This window comes from Periophthalmus magnuspinnatus, chromosome 5 (assembly GCF_009829125.3).
Source record: "Periophthalmus magnuspinnatus isolate fPerMag1 chromosome 5, fPerMag1.2.pri, whole genome shotgun sequence".
Lineage (NCBI taxonomy): Eukaryota > Metazoa > Chordata > Actinopteri > Gobiiformes > Gobiidae > Periophthalmus > Periophthalmus magnuspinnatus.
The window spans coordinates 22,884,427-22,907,280 of NC_047130.1; the positions used below are offsets into that span (position 1 = coordinate 22,884,427).

Genomic DNA, 22,854 nt, shown 5'->3' on the forward strand with positions numbered 1-22,854 from the left:
CTCACTAACTTCTCCTTTCTGCTGTTAAAATGATAAATCTTTATAAGCTAAACAAAAAGATTAAGAGACCGTTGACAGATTAATCAACTAAACAACTAAAGGTTTACAGCCCTACAGCCTTAGTATGTAATTGGTTTGCGTAGTTTCATATAGTTTGACTTTCTCCACAAGCCGTGCTGTGAAATACGATAGATTTCTTTTTTCAATAATTGATCTTTCAGCAGTACTTGGCATCACTTGAGTCGCTTGTTCATAACACAGACTTATATTTCAGGTTTGTGTATCCAACCTGCTGCAGACTCTCCACCGTGGACTCCAGCTGCTGCCTGCGCGTGGTCTCCTCCTCCCACCTGAAACACACAGCACAGACCTGGTCAGATCCAGAGGTCCCAGTCTTCCCGGGGGGCACTAGACCTGCTCATAATGGGGCTAGTGTGCTGGTTGCGCTCCCAGATCTGATTACAGAGTGCCCTTGACACAGTAGAGCAGACCCACGCCCCACTCTCCGTCTGCCTCCTGTCCTTTGTCCTCGACCTCCTTTGAAACCAAACTGAGGTAATAAACTAAACAATAGACCCCCATACAATACTGAGTTAGTTTTGAATAGTTTGGAATTTTTACACACTATGGAAAGGGAGTTTGCATACCAGGGTTATGTAGTTAAAAGGATCATTCAAAATTGGAGTAATACTTGACAGAGACTGCACAAAACGAGACTTTAACGAACTTCTTTTACGTCTTCATATGAGTCTATTACAACTGAAGACGAGATGAACATTACTAGACTAACACAAAATTACTCTAAAGTGAAATATTCAATCATATGAGCTCAAGCAATGGCAAAAATATAGTGGTCTTTCCTGGAGAGTACTATAATTTTTAGGTAAATGGATTATTCATTCAGTTACAAAACATATAGCAAAGGATTCTACTAATACTAACATTACTTGGAGATAGTGGAGAGAGTATCACTCAATATGGTACATAGTCTGCTATCACCCACTAATTAACTTTAACATTAACAGCATTTTTGCAACTTTTAAAGAGCCCATAATTAAACTTTTTTATGATCAATGTTATAATGTTTTTTCCTAATCAAAAACATAACCGGAGTCACACGTTTAACACACAAACCCTGAGTATTTAAGCTGAGTTCTTCTCTCAAACAGAAAACACTCTTTCACCTTCTGATGTCATGTATTTAAACTCCATACACCTTTACTAAAATCATTTGGATGATCTCTAGTGAACAAAAGGTAACAGGTAGCAGCTGAAACGTGAAAACTACAACTTCATGACATCACAAGGTGGAACAGAGCATTCTGACCTGGAGATGTTCACAGATTAATAATAAAGGATTACTCAAACATGTGTGAATGAAACAAACACAACTCCAGGCATGTTTTTGATAAGGTAACAACATTCTGACATGGCTTAAAGCTCAGAAGAGTCAATTTTACATCATATATGAACTTTAATTAAGATACAACACAGCCTAAGCTCTTCTGACCTATTTGCACCAGTGAATGTCACAGCTGTTTTCTAGGAAACATTTGGTCTTTCACAGCAACATGATCAGTCAATGACCTGTGGCTATGATTAGAAACACGTGCAACTGGAGCTGCTAATATTCAAACATTTCTTTTGATTTACTGTGACGTGAAACTCTGATATGAACATTACAACTCTGCCAAATGTTACTGTATATACTCTGTGATCCAAAGCTTTCCTGTCTAACTTTTAACTGGGGGAGGCTCTGCTATCTTCTTATCTACATTGAGATGTTTATGCTTTGCCTGGAATGCTCCACAGTAAGGCATTAAACCATTAAATCTACCTCAATGGAGACAAAAAGGCATTGTCAATACGCCAAGATACAGGTCAGGTCAGTTCAACAATACACCTGTAATTAGCTAAATGGAAAATGGATAATGCCACATTGTGAAACATTCCAGAAAAGCACTTACATTCCCCTTCCCGTGAAAAGCTACGTAAGCACCTCCAAGTCACCTTTTAGACACAATATAAAGCTTACATGGGCCAAAACAGTGACCTAGACGTTTGTCATGAGCCACCCCTTTGTCTATAGAACCCCACAGCTGTTTGGGAACAAAGCAAAGCTGATCTCACCTCGGTCACTATCTCACTATTCCCAAATGGGACCAGGCCACACTCCAGTCTGTCTGAGGTAAGGCCCCTACATGTGCCTCTCAGCTGCTGTGGGACGGGAGTGTGGAGGGTCTGGGGGGCGTCGATGACGGGGTCCTTTGAGGTGAGTCAATCAGGATTTGTTTTTCCTGTTGCTAGCTGTGCATTCCTTCATGGGTAAAATTAGCTAAAAAAAAAAGAAAAGCTGACAGCTGAACACTACTATTGAAAACTGGGAGGTTTAGCTTCATCTTAGCATTCACCACAGCCTTAGCTATACCCACATAGATCACTGGACATTCACTATCCCAAACAAAATGCGCTTTCTTCTCCTCTGGACGCCCTGAATGTATACTGTCTAATTACAGAGGAGTATCCCTGTGTGGGACGGTGCCAGTTCTCTCTCAGATTGAACTGTTGTTTTAAAAATGCTGGCATCGCTCCTCCAGTGTCTGCTGCACCACTCTCTCCTGAGGTCAAATGAGTTTAAAACTGCAATCACAAAAACAAAGATGTATTATCTGTTTCATCTGATATAATCTATCAAGAAGGAGTTAATGACACAATCAACTGTATCTACTGATTTTCACTAAACATGTGAAAACAACTGGTCGTGTTAGTAATTAACATAGGGTTTGCATGTTTCTTTATTTTTTTAAAGAATGCTAGAAAAGCAGAACAGTCCTTTTAAAGGTTTATGGTCAGTGTGAAGCAAATGCTGTACCAAAAAGGCAACCAATCACCAAACAAACACTAGAAACTATAACAATGACAGTGCATCAATGGTTACTCAGCAGGAAAATCAGGGCAAAATATATTAAAATAATGATACTGTTTTAAAAATATGTGAAAATTGAATGTTGACTTTATCATTTAGAATAATTGGTTCAAAAAGAGCTGAATAAAAAATAAATCTGTCAACATTGCTCATCCGTACATGTTATGTCTACCCTGCTGTCACATCACATGGCTTTTTGCTGTTATCGATACGATTTCCAGGACGTTTCTTTCCTGGCAAATCCAGAATGTTATCTCTCAGTGTTTTTATACAGATTGATATCAGTCTGTTCCCACGCCCTATGTCACGTCTCAATCCTGGCCAAACATGATCGTACAATCAGATTTGTTTTTTTCAGAGACAGTTGTGAAACATAGGAGCTCACTGGTCACCTATAGTTTACAAATAAAATCTAATTTATTTCACCTTATATTAACAGATTGTTGACTCTACAGAAATCCACAATATTTTTCAGCCTTCTGTGATTTTTTTCCTTTATTTTTCCTGATACAGATGGACCAATACGTATCCCCATTGGATAATCCACTTATCAATCACAGTCTTAAAACAGGCAGATTCAGCAGTGTCCAGACTCACATCTTTGTAAAGTATTGATGACATGCGTGTTCTGGATCCCAAGCAAAGACTTTTCCCCATTCAATAGACTATTTAGTAAATTATTGGTCTTCCTTGAGTTGCTCTTACGTTAACATAAGGGTAATCTAACCTCTACTGCTATTTCCTCCAAATGAAAAGGCAATAATACCACATCTGATACCAAAATGACAAAATCTCTCCTAAAAAGATCAAAGAACCTAATGACAGACTGTCAAGGCTTTAATTTAGCTACAACAGAGGCTTGTTTTATAAACTTCACTATGTCAAAAGTGTAACGTCACAGTTAAATTACAGTTTTTTATCACATTGTGCAACTTCAATTTTAAATATTTGGTCAAAACACAATCCTGTCTCATAGCAAATGTTGAGGTGTGAGGCGTCAGTGTCCTTCAGCCTCAGCCGTCACAGCTGGGGTCTCCTTACAAGGACAAGAGCAGCAGGAGCCTGTGGACACTCAAAACTGTTTATAGACGTGTGCATCCCATCACACCATCTGTAGCTAAACAACATCAGGAAACTATTAGACAGGTGATGTTTTATATGTTTCTTATGTGTAATATTCCCACCGATGTTCATTATAATTCAAAATAAATAAAATAGGATAAAGGTAGTAGTTCGAGTAGAATAATATGACAAAGTAGGATTGTGTTTGATGATTTGGTTTGAACATTTAACAGCAAGTAATGTAATATAATAACAGAAATCCTGACTAAACTGCAAATAGCAAATGTATGCATCTGGATTTTTTATAATGAATATTTAAAAAATGTCAAGAGGTGCTTCGAAGCTGAGCCCTGACATTTTGTGACCTTTTCTGTGGGATTTATAATGAGCAAAAAGTGGAAAAGTGTTTTTGACAAAGTTTTGTGGAAACAGTTTGTCCATTTAAAGTGAATAAGTGACTTCTATGGTTCATTATTGCTTCTTACTGGGATTGTCCTGCTTTATTTTAATTGTGTCAGTGACATATAGTAGTTTCAACATTATCGTTTATTGCAATATTTATCTGTAGCCTAATGAAGTCTTCTTGCATTTACTATCTATAACAAATGGGGAATATTCTTATTTATTTATTATGCAGAAGCTGGAAAATACAGACTTGGCTCAGCTTCAATAAAGTCACGATGGAAGTGAGTCTGCGCGATCACCCACACAGGGCACTCCCAATTTAGAGGAAAAAATAAACAACTTTTCAAGGACAGCCTGACATGTAATTAAAATGTCAAACCGATTCTGACATTTCTGGGTTGCAAACATAGACTGTATAAAGAAGTGGACCAAGGGAGTGTTCATATTTTGAGTTACGGACAAGATAGCAAAATAAAAATACCAGGATTATGTAGAGCGGGTTAATATGACCAAAATGATGAGCCTGACAGCAGCAGTTACAGAGAAAGGGGTAGGTATGGGATGATACTGAAATTTTGTAGTTTTTCATGGCCAAAATAATTGCGATTAATGATTATATCACAATAATGATTAAAGTAGTTGTGGATATGAAAAATGATATCTTTAACAGTAATACAAATTAATATGAAGAGGGTTCCAGTTCTTTATTATTGTCTTATCCCTAGAAAGGGGCACCCATTTTCTAATGTAAGTGTAAGTGAATTGGAGTCGATGGACCAGGAAGTGCGCCCATGATCACTTCCTATTTGGAACGTGGCAGTTAGCAGGCTAGCTATGTCCATTTATATATACTATCTATGGCTGCAAATGAAAATTCACAGTTAAAGTCACTGAACTTTCACACTTCATTATTTTTTCCAAGTCATATCTTCACCTTCCCATTGGCATTTCCCTTCCAAAGTATCCGGTCTTTACCTTTGTATTATCAAATCCGTCCCGTATTGTTATACTGAGGAAGTCATACCTCATATCAAACACTCTCTCTCTGATTTTTTATCTGATGATCAAAAGCATTCCTGTGTCTGGGCCAGTGGGCACTCCCTCCTGTGGTGAGCTTCCTCTGTATCGTCTCATGCAACTAACCCACGACTCCCATCAGTCTGCAGTGGGAAATATTAAAGGCATTTTATTGTGGCAAATGACGCGAGGCAAAAGGTTCATTTTAAAGCTGCGGTACCGGACGTTCAAACCATGAAAGGAGGATGAGTGGGTATTTGAACTAGTCCCTAGCTCTCACAAACCCTTTGGCACATTACTATTGAATATTGAATTGATAGAATACTTTATAGGGGATAGTAATGCTTTATGGGTTGGTTTCCATATTAACATTTATTGAAATATATTTACTTCAGCAATATATCGCACTTGTTAACGTGACAGGCCTACTAGTATTCCCGTGCACGCTACTAGGACATCTTTAGAACAGCTTTTTCATAAGAAAGGTGAAGCAGGGTAGACTACCAAAACACCCCCATTCCAATGTACCATATAGTGACTCACAAAGTTTTATAATACACTTCCAGGGGGGCAACAGATTTAATCATTTATGAGAAAAAGAGTTGGGTACTTAAGCCTTATCACAATCGTATGTTACTTATCTGATTTAACAGCAGATCCATGGTAAAAAACAAAACAAAAAACAAACTTAAATTAAACTTTGCAAGTGTCACAGCAATCTAAAAGTGCTACTTCACGCTCCTTATTCATTAGTATCATTACCTCATCAATCTCACTTGGCGTTGGTAATGTTTAATGTGAGCTACTGTGTCCAAGTCATTTCCCTAGTGAATTAATTGTCTAATGTACTGTTCTGTAGCCACAACTGTCTCGGTATAGAAGGGATCAAACCATGAAGTTTTTAGTTTGGGTTTTAGGTTCCATGCTGCCCATATCCTCACCCACACCTCCTCCTGTGAACACATCCCCCCCTGTCCTTAGAGATCTCTCCCGATCCCCGTCCAATTCAAGCTCTTCACCATTGTGTGCAAGTCCTTCCACAACCTGGTCCCTATCTACCTTCTCTGAGCTCCTCCACCTCGACACATCCGTCCTGCTGTCTCCCCCCACATCAGGACACAAGACACAAGATCTGGGGAGACAGAGCCTGCCCACACCCTCTGGAACTCTCCGTCTAAACACATCAGAGACTCGTCCACACCCGTCTTCAAAAAAGCCCTGAAAACTCACCATTTCAACACCACCTTCAAATAACTGCATCTCCTTTATCTGTTTCTTTCATTTGTGTTTTGTCTTGAATTGTGTGAAGTGTCTTAGAGAAAAGTACTATAGAACTGTCATGTATTATTATTTGCAGCAATGTGCTATATCCCAGGATTCACCCATCAAAAAGTTAATTGGTTGGTTAATAATGAATCTTATCTTGGTTTTGAAATGGATCAGAAACCAAGATGAGGGTTTACACAGGAATCTTATCTGGGTTGTTTACGGTTGACAGATAGATGTGGCGTTTACTTGCAAGACCCATAGCTCGGCCATAAGTGAACAGCGAACACTTTCTTCAGCTCAACTACAACTACAACTATCACATAGACTCTAAAACTGATTATTTAGGGTAAAGGCTACAGGGGTCTTCTTTACGCCGGGTTAACATAGAACAGACATTTTAAGGTATTTGGCATGTGGGGCATATGTTGTAATGCAAGAGACTGTAGCTTTCCAGTGATTGTTTTATTGACTCCCACTGAGAGGCTTCAACAGAATTTCATTAAAGTTATCATGAAGGAATCAAGATAACAAAATACCACGGATGACCAAGTTGTAAAGGATGGCAGTTCATCTGGTCTTTAGAGAATCCTCTTTGAGGCTCTGTATTCAAGATGTGGTAGTAGTTGTAGTATGTATAATAGCAGCAATAGTGGTATAGTACTGCCAGTAGTACTGTTAATGTTACGGTATGATTATGATTTTGTGTCCTCTGCATTTGACCCATCGTTCTATGCCACAGGGGCTACCTGTCAGGAGCGGTGGGACCCATCTCCAGATCCTGAGCTCAGCATGGTCAGGATTAATTTAGCTGGAGGACTTTGCCTATTGTGCGTAGTTTGTCCACAGGTTGATGGTTTGAATCCCACTCTAGACATAAACATCAATAGTCGAGCGGTCAGATCCATTGACCCACAGGCTAACGGTGCATTTCCAGTTCCCACAGATGAATACTGCTGTTCTGTCCTTGAGCAAGGCACTTCCCCAGTGTCTGCGTACACTGATGTATCAATGTGTGTGTGAATGGGTGAGCGGTTCCTTGATGTAAAGAGCTTCGGGTGCCTTGAAGGTGGAAAAGCGCTGTATAAAAATGTGATCATGACCATAACCACCCTGACACGGGGAAGACATGCAAACCCCAGGCTGCGAGTCAAATCTGGAACTGTCTCGCCTAATAATAAGCTTTGTAGTAGTCACAGTAGTGGCACTAACGCAACTACTTTTTCCAACTTTTTGTTATAATACTAACGTTTGCTATACTTGTAATCCTGAATTATTGAGCACTTGTTCCACCCTGATTGTCTCAGTGTCTAAACATCTCTATATGACGATTGTGCAACAAAGCAGTTTATACCAAAGTATGTGTGAGTGGAGGGAAAGTTAGGTGTGGTCTGTATCATTCCACTAACCCACAGTGTCTCATTACAAATAGATGTGAGGAGGACTACACCCGTTTGAACGATATCAGGAGAAAAATGCCGTTAGCTCTATATTTTACATCTGTCTGTCCACAATGGCAGAGAGAGAGTGGGCTACACCCCGGACAAGTCTCTACAAGGCTGACACGTACAAAACACAAAAACCCACTGTACCAATTGTTTTCAGCACCACACCTTATATCATTCAGTAGTTACATCAAAGTTAGACATGTGAATTGTCCCATTATGACTATATGAGGAGTTTTCCATTGCTTACAGGCCTAAAGATCTTAAAAGTCTTAAATGTATGTATGTCTGTTCAGTTTTATAGCCTGGAATTTGTATAATCAGAGCTATGCACCAGGACAGTGTGATTCATTGTCTGACTATTGTGACCAACCAAAAACACTACAGCTGTATAGATGGTGTCCTACTGTCATGAAGATACCAAAACTCAAAATCAGATGATGATAAAGAAAAGGCTCAATACCTGATACAGAATTAGATTGTGGTAAGAATACACGTTTTTAATGGTATTTTTGTGCAGTATAAACATGTGTAGAAAAGGAAAAATGCCAGACTGATCCTACGCACATACACTGAGACAAAATTATAACAATGCAGCTCTGACATCTTCGGATTTTAGATGTATTAACTTACATGTGCTCTTATGTAAAAATCATGCACTGTAAGTTTATACTCCAGCTAGGTACTCCTGATTACATAGCTCAGGATCTGTACATAAAACAATCCATTGTGCAGCATTGAAGGGTGGGTCATATTACTTACTACTAAAGGGACGGGTGATTAATTTAATTTTAATCAAAGTCTAGATTCAGTCATTTGTAATCGTCAATGATCAGCTTGGGTCTTTGTAATCATTTTAAATTATTTTTTTGCCATATCACGCAGCCCTACTTTCACCCTTCTACAGTGGAACGTGACATTTATTCATTCAGATTTTTTTATGAAAGAAATAATATGTCCTTTAAAACTATTACAATGACGACACACGGTTAAGAAAAGGCAGGTAATCACACCAACATCAGCTGATAATATCGTCCAAATAACATCTATTTATTTTATTTATTTATTTGATAGGGACAATGCACATTAATGAACATCTGTTGTGAACAAATGTAAATATGCCGGATTATAGCTACAGAGCTAAATTTACATCCGCAGTCCCCAGGCAGGTAAAGAGTACAACAAATACATCACATTAGTACAATATACAAGAGTTAAAAAGTGAGAAGTAGAGTAAAAAAAAAAAAAAAAAAAAAAAAAGGTAAGAAAAGTAACATCAGTTGTAATAGTACCAGAAAACCACACTGCTTTTCTTAATAAACTTGCATGGAGACATTGTAATCCTGTCAGTATGTTACGCTCGACTAGCAACGATAGTAAAACAGGAAGTTGCTCTCTGATAACATATTCATGGATCAATACGTGTGGCTATATACAGGACAAATACGCCCATTCAGCTCCTCACCGTGGCCCACTGTCCTGACAACCTTCATAAATCAGAGAACACACGTGACTCTGTGGGCTGAACGTCTCTATACCGACATGGTCCTGTTACTGTATGCATGCAATTACACAGCATCAGCAACAGCTCGTAATGCACCCATGGGTACAGTCTGTGTTTTTCAAATCCACCGTTGAAAAGGGGGAATGAGAGCGTGGGTTAAAGACGGTTAGTTGGTTCAGAGTATGTCAGCAATAAATAATGATAAGCAATAGTAGTAATAGCAGTAGTAGTAATAGAAACAGTGGTGGTATTAGCACAAGTAGTAGCAGAGATAGTAGTCAGTGGTAGTAAGCCGTAGTAGCAGTATGTCCAGTGATAGTTCAGTAGCAGGAGTATTAGAGTAGTATGGGGGTGTGTGTGAGAAGTAGTAGTATTATAGTATGTCAGCAATACATAACAACAGTGGTAGTTGTAGTAATGTTAGTTTGTAGTAGTAAAAGTAATAGTAGTAGTGGTGGTATTAGCACAAGTAGTAGCAGAGGTAGTAATCAGTGGTAGTAAGCTGAAGAAGCAGTAGGCCTAGTGGTAGTATAGGATAATGATAGTTAAGTACCAGCGGTAGTATTTAGTATTAGAGTAGTATGTGTGTGTGTGTGTGTGTGTGTGTGAGAAGTACTGTAGTAGTAGTAGTAACTCATATAAAAGCATATACCCTATTTAGTGAAGTAGTAGTGGTATAGTTATTGTTTGTACTATTTGTGGTAGACTACTAAAACCTTTCACAAATATGCATGTTCACACGGACCTGAGTCTGCTAAGATGCGGAAGGTTATATTAAAATAGTCACGCCTAGTTTTCCCACCCCAAGGTGATACTTCCAGGGTGCTAGTGCTGAGTGCGTGATTTTGATTAATCTTGCAGGCATACTTGATAGTAGCTAAACAAAGATATCTCTAGCAGCAGGATTTTCGCATTGGTAGAATGTAGAGCAGGGCCGAGCTAGAGTAGGTCATCGATTGATTGTCATGTGTAATGTATAGGCTCACTCCAGACTCCACAGAGACAGATGTGTGGTAGTGTGCGCTAATCGTGTGTTAGCGCTAATGCATCAGGCCTGGTTTATACTGCACAGTGAGGGCAGCAACAGAGGCTAGCTAACACACCGTCTGATTATTCTAAAAGGACAACATTTCAAGGTTAAAGTCCAATTCATTTGCTTTACTCATGTCTTGTCCACTACGCGTAACCTCAAAGGATGTTTACAATCAGTGGACCACACATAGTACTTGCCTGCAATGCATCAGCCAATCACATCAAGTCATTTCGTCTCCATAGAAACCGCCTCCCTCTCCGGCCTGCATCCGTCACTCAGACTGTACAGGATAATATATGGGGCACGTTTAAGGTGTGGCGTTCAATGATTGCAGGAAGACAATGCAATTTGAAAACGACTGCACCAAATAATAAAGAGGTGTGTCAAATGTGCTTTTATACTAAACAAACCAGGAATAAAACAGGTAACAGGTATTGTGAAGCGTCTTTGAGTGTCTTGAAAAGCGCTATATAAATAAAATGTATTATTATTATTATTTAGGTTTCATAATAAGTAAAGTTCAAGCTTTGTATTAAAAACCGATTTTATACATTTTCCCAGTTTTTGGAATTTGCCCATTGAAAGTGGCTGGCATTCCTACATAATGTATTTTAGTTTCAGATGACTGGGTGCAGAAACTTGTATAGTAACTTGAGGTTTGGAAAGCACTCTGTTTGAACATGTTGAATTAAATGAAAAAATAAAGAAACCCAGTATTTAAACCTATATATGTAACTATATTTCAGACATATATAGACAGTAATTGTGGGTCACTCTAGCACTGGTGAAACTTGTTAGTGGTTTTGCCCTGTCTGCTCTTAAAACTGAAAGGAAGCAAGTAACACTACTATGTGATTTTGATGTCATTACATGTGCCAGTTTTAAAGGCGAACTGCGTGACTTGTCTGGTACAGATGAAATGCCATCTGTAGACTCTCTGACGCCTTTGCTTTGCCTAGAATTTTCCACTGTATGGCCTTAAACTTATCTATCACCATGGAGACAAGCATGTGAGACCACTAGGCAAAGGGCCAGGTCGGATCTGTGGGGAGGTGACTCCACTCACAGTAAGAATGAATGTTTGTTAAGATACTTTGAGTAAAGAAAGACCTGTAGTTGAATATATGTTTGATGAATAAGTTGCCATACAGTAAAACATTCTAAGCAAAGAACTGACCCACAAGTTGGCAGGTGCGATTCCAGCAGCCACAGTTGAATATTGTTATTATGTCATTTGGCAAGACACTTAACCCACCTTGCTCCCAGTCTATAAACACTGGTGTATGAATGTGTGTGACTGGGTGAACGGTTCCTTGATGTAAAGTGCTTTGAGTGAAGTTTATGTGAAGAGCGGGATTCGAAATGCCAACATTCAGATCAGTGGACAAACATTACTGCCGTTGCAGTCGTTCAGTGAGGAATTCTTACATGTTTTGAAAATGTTGTGTGTGTGTACGTGCTCAAATCTAATAAAAGTCAAACCCCATTTAATATAACTATAACTCCACTTAACCCCATGCTAATAACCAGACCACCACACAGGGTCCAAACACGTCCTCAATACCCCATACCCTGACCTACTTCCCCTGATCAAGCCTGGGGTTCTGGTCTGCAGTTTATACCTCATGTTTTAGCCAGTGCACCATGTCTTGTTATAAAGATAATTGATGATTCCTCTCTCTGTGTCTCTCCCAGTGCAGAGATATAGATAGCAGCAGTACAGAGCAGAGCAGAAGCGGACAGCAGTGGGATGGAGGTTTAGAGGGGTGTATGAAAGGAGGGGTTGCTAAGTGACCAAAAGAGCCAATGTAATGACCAGGCAGGTCTAAAATAATGATAATAATTTGTACTAAAGCGCTGGGCTCCAAAAGTTTACAGTCTGCATGAATGCATTTTATTTTACAATCCAATTCAATGGACAAATTATAATTTTGTACTATGTGATGCTGAATCTTCAATCATTCAAGTTAGCTGTTCTTAATAATACAACTAGCTTTGTGATTTTTAAGTTCTTAAAGTTTGTTGAAAAGTTGCAAAAACTGCAGAAATTTTACCAAAAATGAGTTATGTACCTTGAAATTCCTTGTGTCCAGACTGGACATAGTGAATGATAAATGAGACAGTCTCTTTGTACAGGATGCACTGTGAATGCCCTGTTTTTATCTGAGCCCAGACTTCAGTCCAACTCCCTTTGAGAGGAACTACCTTTCAAGGACGAACCTCCGACAGCTTTGATTAACATCAGAAGTGACAAACTGGGCACAACTCAAAGGTGAAATAATCCAGTCTGCTTAACAAATCAGACTGTCACTGTATTGTACAAGTGTGTGGACAGTATTCACTTTTGATTATTATTCTTTTGCACACTCTGACACATTAGCATTAATATATTTGACAAAGCAGCAAATTGCACACTTAAAAATTATGAAGACTATGTCCAACCCATATTATTACCGGTACATTATCGAGTATAGTTGGCCAATCATGTCTCCAAAAATGTCTCACAGTACAGCATTAAACCTCTGTATCTCCATGAAGACAAGCAGGAGAGCACAATTTGAAGTAGGACATATTGGTGAAGAAAATATAGACCATAAATGATAATATTCAATCCCATTATGCCACTGACACGATCACCAATTTCCCCCAAAAAACGATTCTATATGTGAAGTATTTTTAAAAAACATGAGCTGCAGTATATCAATAAAACACTTAAAGAGTCATAGAAGTTATTTACTCAACACTTAACTGCTCAAATCTTCAGAAAAGTACAAAAATAAGAAAAAATTCCCCACTAGTACAAAGAAAAAGAGCCCACGATAATAGTGACCCCACAAAAATAAATGTTGCATCTGTCATGCATTGAATAAGTGGATATTGTAATCATGACATGTTAGTTACAGGAAAATTAAATGAAACATCAAAATGCTTGCAATTTCTTCTTAATTCTACAACTGCAATACAACTAGAGCATCATCTCTCCTTATCTGAACTCAGCATGATTCATTTGCGAGGGGCAGAGCTGTATCTGTAATCTGATTTGTTAGTTACACGTTCCCTCTCACAAACCAGACATGGATGGCTTTATTAAACTATCCTCGGTATTTCTGGCTCTGCTTCTGCTCTCGAATGCTTAGTGAGTACTACTAATCTGTGTTTATTCTGATACATTTCATACAGTTAATAATATTTGACTATCGCTGTATTTCATTTAGCCGGTGTTAAGTCTCTGGAATGTCCCAAGAATGTTGGGACGGGACATGAAAACTAAAATAAATGATGTCTTTGTGAGCTATTAGTGGGAAGCACATTTCAAAAGTTTTAATTTAGATGGATGGTTAGGTTATAAACATTCAATTCTCACAGTCGGCTTAAAGTAAATCAAATGTTTTTTCCCCCTTTTTTCCATCTTTGGTAACTACCCCAAATCAAAACCATGCAAACTAAGAATTCATTCCAAATTTGACAAATGTTTAAATCAGATGTCTTTCCTGAGTCGACTTTCTCAGTTCAGCGTTGGGATTAGCAAAAAAACCCCAAAACCAAACATTATAATTTGTGTTAGATCCATTAATACAGAGGGCATTCCAGTAAAAAGTGAAAGTATATTTTCTGTTGTGTGAAAATCTTGTGTTGTTGTGTCTTTTTTTTCACACTTTTGGCTGAGGTGTGAAGCTCAGAGCCTTGTTTCTGTGGCCTCAGGGTTCTGCTGTCAAACAGGCTGTAAAACATTAAGTGGAAGAACATGTCATTAAGTACACTTAAAGAGGCAGGAGAAACACACACAATCACATCTAAGTGGTGGTTACAGTTTGTACTTGACCTTTTACAGAGTTTTAAAAGTGTCGTCTGTGTGAAACTCATGTATTCTAATGGTTTCATGATTTGACAGCAGAGACTGGTAATAAGCTTTTACATTTACTCAAGTACATTTTATTGAATAATGTTTAATTAAAACTGTACTTCTTTTAGTTCTACTTGAGTAATATATTTCACAGTGTTCCTCTTCCCATTTTATGTATGATTTTGTGGTCTATTATTTTATTATTACTCTTACTTGACTGATTTAACCAAATGCTTGAGTAACTTCTTAGTCCACTACTTTGTACTCCTACTTGAGTAATGAAGTAACAATACTCTAAGTAGACTTTTTGGCTCCTCTACCTCGTCTATGTGTAAAACATGTATTCTAATGGTTTAATGATTTGTCAGTTACTACAGTGTACTGGCTCAGGGCCCAGTTTCTGTCTCTTCTTTATGTTCTTTCAGTAACATTAACCACACATCACAACAGCGATGACAAAGGGAGCGTCGGGGAGATGGTTGGGTTCAAATGAAAGAGGCTGTGGCTGTTCTGTAGGTGTGCTCTCATTACCGCTGCTGTGTGAATGTGGGAATGTATAAGAACTATCTGAAAACAAAAATGTGCCGAGTGAAAAATGAACAAGGAACATACCACATTTTGACAAGACATGCTTCAAAAGGGATTTTTTTTGTGTAGTTTATATGTAGATTTATATGTAGATTACATGCTGTGCTTCATTGCCCTTCCTTTCACTTTTAGCTCACTGTTTCAGACACAGATACACAGAGGATAAACTTGACAAATGAACGCACAGACTGGAGCAGCTTGGATAAATATTGATGCTAAGAAATAAATCTTTTTCTCACACTGAATGAAAAAATATATTCTAACACCATGATACTGATATTAGCCTGGATATATGCTCCATCCCTTTTAAAAGCAATGTGTTGGTCTGTTGCTTAACTCAAGTCTCAAACCTATAGGCGATACGTTTGACAACCTTATTATTCTCTTATTTATTGCTTTTTTTCACAGTAACATTACCTTAGCTCAGTGGAATGAGCTTTTGCCTTAACAGCAAACAATGACATAAAATCAGTGTTCCCTGTGGACTTCCTGTGGTCCCATACAACACAATGCCCCTGCCCCATTTACAACAAAGCTCTGTTCTTTACCAGTGAGGTCATTTAGCTGCTGTACGTACAGCACAATGCTGCCATATCCCTAATGTATTGACTCAACTTACAACTACTGGGACTAAAGCTAAGGAAAACCAACTAATACACAATAACTCAAGAGGCATACTCTAGCTTCCATACAATACAGGGGAGGATTAATCATGTCCTCCATGTATTGACTTACCCTCCTAAGACCTGGCACATTTTTGGGTTGTCTAGGCCACAATGCAAATTTTTAGAAGAAGAATAACAGCACACAAGAACAGCAACAATGCATATATATTATATATATTAATTTTTAACAGTTTAAAATGTTTAGAATATTTTATTTTATTTTATTTATTTTCATTTTTCTTCCTGCTTCTGTCAGCAGCTCTTCACATGAGACATATTGTTCCAAGAGGCACAATTGTTGTTTCTCATTTAGTTTTTACATTCAGGACAAATGTTGCTGTGTTCAAGGTCTTAATAAATGGCTTTTGCAAATCATTATTCAAATGTTTTATCAAAATGAGTATAATGTCCACATACGATGGCATTCGATTTACATATTTTTTTCTTTTAAAAAGATAATTCTTTGTATTTACACTCATCAGGTCCCAGTCAGCCCAAATAACAAAGAGAAATTAATAAAGCAGGTAATGCAAGAGCTCGGGTCTCAGGAGGTTAAATCAGAGCTAATTGGACTAAAGATAAGGAAAACCATCTAATACCTCAAGAGGCATATGCAATACTAAAATGGATAAAAATGCTGGTAAATAGTTATAGTATGTCCCAACAGTGTTTGAGTCATTTAGCCATTGCACACAATGCACAGTGTCGCCATGTTCCAAATATATTGACTTAACTTAGACCTAAAGCTGAGGAAGACCAACTAATAGCCTACCTCAAGAGCCATACAATACTATAATGGGAGGGCTTTATGCCAGCTCTTAAACATGATAAATAGTGGTTACTGTAAATGGCTATAGCATGTCCCGACTCTGTTTAGGGTGTGGAGCTGTTATGGGAGAGAAATACATTCACAAAAGAAAATAAGATGAAGATGTTCCCTTTTGGCATAAGCCCAGAGCGTGGGTTAGTCTTTACAAAAGACCAGAGGATCACAGTCTTTCATAAACTGTACCTATGCACACACCTGGAGGTACACAGAGTGAGAACTGCAACTGTTCCAACAAATGTTAGATAATATGACATGAAAATAAAGATCCTAGGATTATATGTGCTTTAAAATGACAGTGGGTAACATATGGCAAATAGCTCCATTTATATTTTTCTAGCTGTCAATTTACCATCACAAGTTGTGCAATAACAAAACTATTAACTGACGGGCAAAACAACTGTCCAATGTTAGAGCTTTTTTGTTTGTTTGATGAACATTATAACGAGACTTAAAGCTCACAATAGTCAATTTTGTGTAATGTAGGACCTTAATGTCTATGTTGGCTGATAATATAAGGCCTATAAATTGGTTATGCCCTTCAAACAATGACAAATGAGCGATCTATATCCAAACAGTGTGTGTGGATGAGGCCTGTCAGGATAATCAATATATTGACTTATCATTCAATACATGATCAATGAAACTATTATTTTTTGGGGTCAATATTTACCGTGGGCATTTTTTCTTTGTACTAATTGGACATTTTTGGTTATTTCTCTGTATTTTGAACTTCTATGACCCATTATAGACACAAACTAACTATTTAAGTGTTGCATTCTGTCATTTATTTATGCTTGTGCTTTATAGTTTGGTTTCCATATTATTGTTCATATTACTTCAGCAATATATCGCACTTCTACATGTGCTATCGTTAAAGGCCTACTATAGATTCTTCACATTTTATTCCTCATGAACAAACTGTACGTTCATGAGATGAGAGCCACACATGTTCTGCTCTAAGGTCACACACACCGAGCTTCAGACTGATTTAAGAGGAGCTTTAAACCGTACGCCAGGAACCCATCTGCACACGGGACACACAGCCCTGAGAATGTGTGGTTTATGTCCCTGCACATGATGTCCAACGGAATAACACACAAATGAAATATAACAGTGATTAACTCAAGATGGAGCGGCATGTCTGTAGCAGAGGCCAAACAGTGCACAAGGTATCTGTGAAATGTCATAAGTGGGTCTTACATGTGGACTACGGCTGCAAATATGTTGATCAAAATGTAATTGTGAGTTCATTCCTGTGACAATATGCTTTTTTGGTAAAATCGCTACCTTGCTAAGACACTTTTCCCCACCCACTCCTCCTATTGGTCAGCTTCAGCAATGGTCTGAGTGAGTTACAATTGCAATGAAATGTGTGGACCTTCAGAAGAGGAAGGTGACTTTAGTTATCTCTACAAGGAAATATAAAAATACTAAGTTATGAATTGTGATCAAATCAAAATTATGATTTGGCTACAAGAAAATTGTGATATAACTTTTTTTGGCATATTGCCCACCCCTAATCTGGACATTTGGACCTCCAGAGAAGACAATTCAGACTTAATCAGTGTTACTTAACAAATAAATAATCTAATTTCATCCTCCAAAGTCTGACCTCTGCTCCAAACCACATGCTTTCAGTGAAAGAGGATGGCTGTAGACCTTTTTGTTATAGAAATTCACTTTCTGTGCTGTACTCACTTCTAGCTCAATTCTTGTTATCTTGGCCTACATCATCAGAGGTATAATACTCCCTACAACAGAAGCATATCCAGACTGGATGGCACAAGACAAAAATGAACAACACTATCACAAAGTCTTGAAGGTTCATGTTTCCGACTGCTGGGTCCCATAGTGATAGTGAATAAACTTCTCCCTTGGATTACTACCATTTTTTCTACAAGACTCTTGATTAAAAATGTATCACTGACAGTTTGAAAAGTTTAAATCCAGTTAAGTTTAATTAATTTCACAGCACTACTCAATAATGTTTTGTTTTTTTTCAACACCTCATCAGTAGGGTAAAACTGACCTGTCTAATAAAAGTCTAAAGTACAAATCAGTCTTATTTTATCCTATTTATTAGAACTCTTGGTGAGTGGAACAGTTTTGAGCTACTGCAATACGTCACAGCTGTGTATAATATAAAATGCACTGGTCTTTATAGCAGTAGTGACTTCAAAGAGCAGGTGCCTTCTTGCATTTTTACATATGGCAGAGCTCCACCGGCTCCTGAGTTCATCGATATCCATGAATAATCCAACCCAGGAGAACAGCACAGTAAGCAGCTGCATAAGGAATCCTGGAATACAACAACATTTACACAGGTACCATTAGGCCTGTCACGATAACACATTTTGAAGCACGATATATCGCTACATAGAAATACCACGATAAAGGATAATACTGAAACTACTTTATGCCACTGACACAAAGCAGGAGAGTCCCAGCAAATCAATGTTAAAATAGAGCATCACATTAAAAGGCCTGAGCTATAAATAAATAGAAGAATGAAGCAATAATTAGCCATAAAAGTTACGTAATCAACTCTCTGCAGCTCAAATCTTATTACAACAAAAATAAAAGAAATTTTCCCCATTACCGCAAAAAAAAAATGTCCCCAAGATAAATATTCCAGCTTTCATGTATTGAATGATAAGTGGGTATAGTAATTATGGTGACAGGCCTAGGTATCATTCAGTCCCATTCTGCGGATATGATGATGGTGAAATAGACATACAGTACTCAGACAGAAGTATTATGTACAGTGTGACAAACCACAAGACCCTAACACTGCAGTAGGCAGTAGACAAAAACTAGGCATTATGCACTTACCGTATTAAAATGGCAGATTTGTAAATTAATGTAAAAATGTTGAACAGTTTGTATATACATGCATAGGTTTAGGGTGTGTGTATTTGACTGCTTGCAAGGGAATATCAAGATGTGAAACTGAATCTATGCTTATGTAAGTGCATGCAAGAGCATGTCACGTGTGCAAAGAATATGAACAGTGAACATCATATGTTACAATGTACAAATTATATGCTATTAATGTGTCTTAAGGGCATACTGCAGTAAACATATGAAACACAAGAAACATTTTAGGATTATATAAGCATGGGAACAAAACAGAACAAAGCTACTCAGGAATTAATTAGATAAACTATTTCTAAAACCACATGAGCAGTTTACAGAACAAAACTTGCTTTGTTCAGCGATCAGTCCTAAAAATACGTCCAAAATCATTTCTACACCAGCCACAGTTTAAACATAATTTAAACTGTGGCTGGTGCGGAAATATAATGGGTTGGCTAATAAATGCATTAGTTACACGCTACTTGGCTAAGCTAACCCTGACACTAAAAGGAAAAAAAGATCATCTCATATTTCAAACTTATAAGAGCACTAATGTTCCTGCTTGTCTCCATAAACATGTTGCTTTGCCTAGAATGTTTCACAGCATGGTATTAAACTTATCTATCTCCATGGAGACGAGCACGGGATACCACCAGGCCAAGTTACAGGTCAGATCTGTGACGATCCCACTCGCACCTGCTACTTGAATGAATGCAAGATAAACACATTTAATGGCATACTGTAGGTGAACCCCTACCAAAAAAGTTAAAAGGGAAACTGTAAATAAAGTTCACAATCACAGTGGCTTTTCAAATGTCAGTATTCATCCTTTTATAAACAACCTATTATCTAACTAGCAAAAGCCAAAGATTTTTTTGTTTCATTTCTTTGAATGTCCCATCAATCAAATCAGGTCATTACTTGATGACAACAAAAGATAGTTTCTTATAGTAAATCCAAGTTGAGCGCCAGCCATTCATACCAGTATAAATTATTATAATCATATGAATTCAGAAGGAGCACATATAGACAGGAAGAAGAGGTGACAAAGCAACAATGCAGCCTGTAATCCTGGGGCTCAGTAGTCCTCCAGTGACGTCCCATAGTGCACTGCAGCGATTGCGTGCTAAAATGTGGCGCAGGGCCCTGGGCAGAGCTTAAAGAAAATCCCTCTCAGAATACAACAAGAGGCGGGATTAGGGGCAGGTCAAAGGCAGTCAGACACGTATAGTTTAGCATTGCACCTCTTCACTAAAAATAGCCAATTAATATGATCACAGCTGAATCAAAGATGCGATTAAAATGATCAAATTAAGCAAAGACTGCGAGTTATTGCATCCAGGAAGAGGTCCTATTTGGTACAAAACCTGCTATGCCTCACACTTCTACAAACATGTTAATAGATGTGCTTTTTGTAATACTTTAATTTTGGATATATATATACATACAATATTATGTTCCAGAATGTTTAAAAATGGCACTATGAATATAATCCTGGTTTACTATGTAACTTTTCTGACCAGTTTGTTTTTATGAAGATGTTACTGCTGTGCTTTACCATTAGACATATTGATCTCCATGGACACAAGCCGGTGAATAGGTCAAATTACAGTTCAGATTTGTGGAAAGGAGAGCCCGAATATGAATGTAGTAAACTATAGAATGTTCTTCAAGATAGCATTTTTCATCATTAAAGGCAGTTGTAAATTAATTAATGGAAGTAGGTGGCAGACCCCTTGCCAGAAAAGTTACACAATGCCTTTAAATCAGAAAGGTCACAATCGCAATTTAAAATCAGAAAATTCCTGTTTACTGTACTCAGTCGTCTAGGTATGCGCCATAGGTTTTACTATCTACCTTCTTAAATTGTAAATGATCACATTTTTATACAGTGCTTTTCCACCTTCAAGGCACTGCAAGAGCTTCACATCAAGGAACCACTCACCCATTCACACACACATTCATACACCAGTGTACACAGACACTGGGGGCGAGGTCAATAAAGCATCTTGCCCAAGGACACAAAGACAGCATTTATCTGTGAGAGTTGGAATCACATCACTAACCTGTGAGTCAGTGGATCTGACCGCTCTACCAATCATGCTTACCAAACTGAGCTATATTTTGTCACAATCCAATAGCCCGAATTAAATTATTACAACTGTAAATAGAATGTTATTTATAAAGTTAGAGCTAAATTCCACTATACCAGGTCTATGAGGAGCTTAATCCAGGCTTTCACCTCCGTTAAGCACAAGAGGGAGGATCAAAGCTTCGGAAAACTGCCTGTGCCACAGATTTCCTCGATGCATTGATCCACACACGGCTAAATTCAGCTGGAGGTTAATTATTCATGTAGAGAACATGCCCAAGAGGCCCCCGACCTGCCCTAATCAGTACTGTCTCCACACATAGTCGGGGGGGAGACGGAGGAGCTGCAGTGAAATAAATAAAGGTACAATCCAGGTGCACTTAAAATGTTGAGTTTATACAATTTAAAAGAAGTAGAGTAAGCATTACAACTAAATGAAGCATAATAATGATTTGAATTATTTTGTCTGCGCTGGCACTTTAGGGTGGGACAGTGGGAGAAAATTACACCACATGTGATGACTATGATGAAAGCCATTATGTACAATTGCTGAAGTACATGTTATACTAAAAATGCAAGTCTGGAACTAAACTAAACCAGGACTAAACCAGCACGCTCTAGTCTAGACCAAACAAAGTCTCACCAGGGCTAAGCTGAGATCGAACCACGGCAAGTAGTGTATGATTGTTGCCTTGATTGATGAGTGAATTTAAATTGACAGCAGTTAATAATTAGTGAGTGATTTAATACAATATAATATGACAGTGCTGCTGTGACTAACTGGACACTGCCCATATAGGGTATCCCCACCTACAACACATAGAACAGAATTTCTTAGAATTTCAAAAAAACAAAATTGGTCACAAATATAACAGGAAACAAAAAGTGAAACTTATTAGAATCAGGCATATTGCAATAAAGACATAATTCTATCAAAAAGGATCATATTTATTCCAGAAATCTACGAATGCCTCCTGTATCCTTGTTCATACTAGCTTGTTTCCTTTACATGTATGTAAAAATGGCATTTTAAGTATCTAACATGGCTTTTACCACCTGAGTGTTATGCGTTTATCACTGTCAGACACACTGTTAATGAGCCTTTCACCAGACTCACAGACCAGTGGCATTTACGGAGGCTGAGGCCCATGTGACACATTTTACATCGATATACGAAAGATGAGCAAAACAGTTTGGTCATAGGCCAGGACAAGTGCAAGAGTGTTTATGAAGCTCAGAGTTATGTCGTCATACATCATCAGAATTCAATTTAAATTCAGTTAAAACTATGGGAGATTTAAGACACCAAATCCTAAAGTTAG

The 22,854-nt window shown here is 38.0% G+C and overlaps 1 protein-coding gene across 1 annotated transcript in view; it reads right to left on the bottom strand.

Annotated features, from left to right (window-relative positions):
* Window positions 1-22,854, bottom strand: part of iffo2b (intermediate filament family orphan 2b) — a 43,258-nt gene that overhangs the window by 13,718 nt on the left and 6,686 nt on the right. Inside the window, exon 2 of the mRNA XM_033966145.2 lies at window positions 290-350. Coding sequence (XP_033822036.1) covers window positions 290-350 — 61 coding nt within the window. The remainder of the gene's footprint in view (window positions 1-289; window positions 351-22,854) is intronic.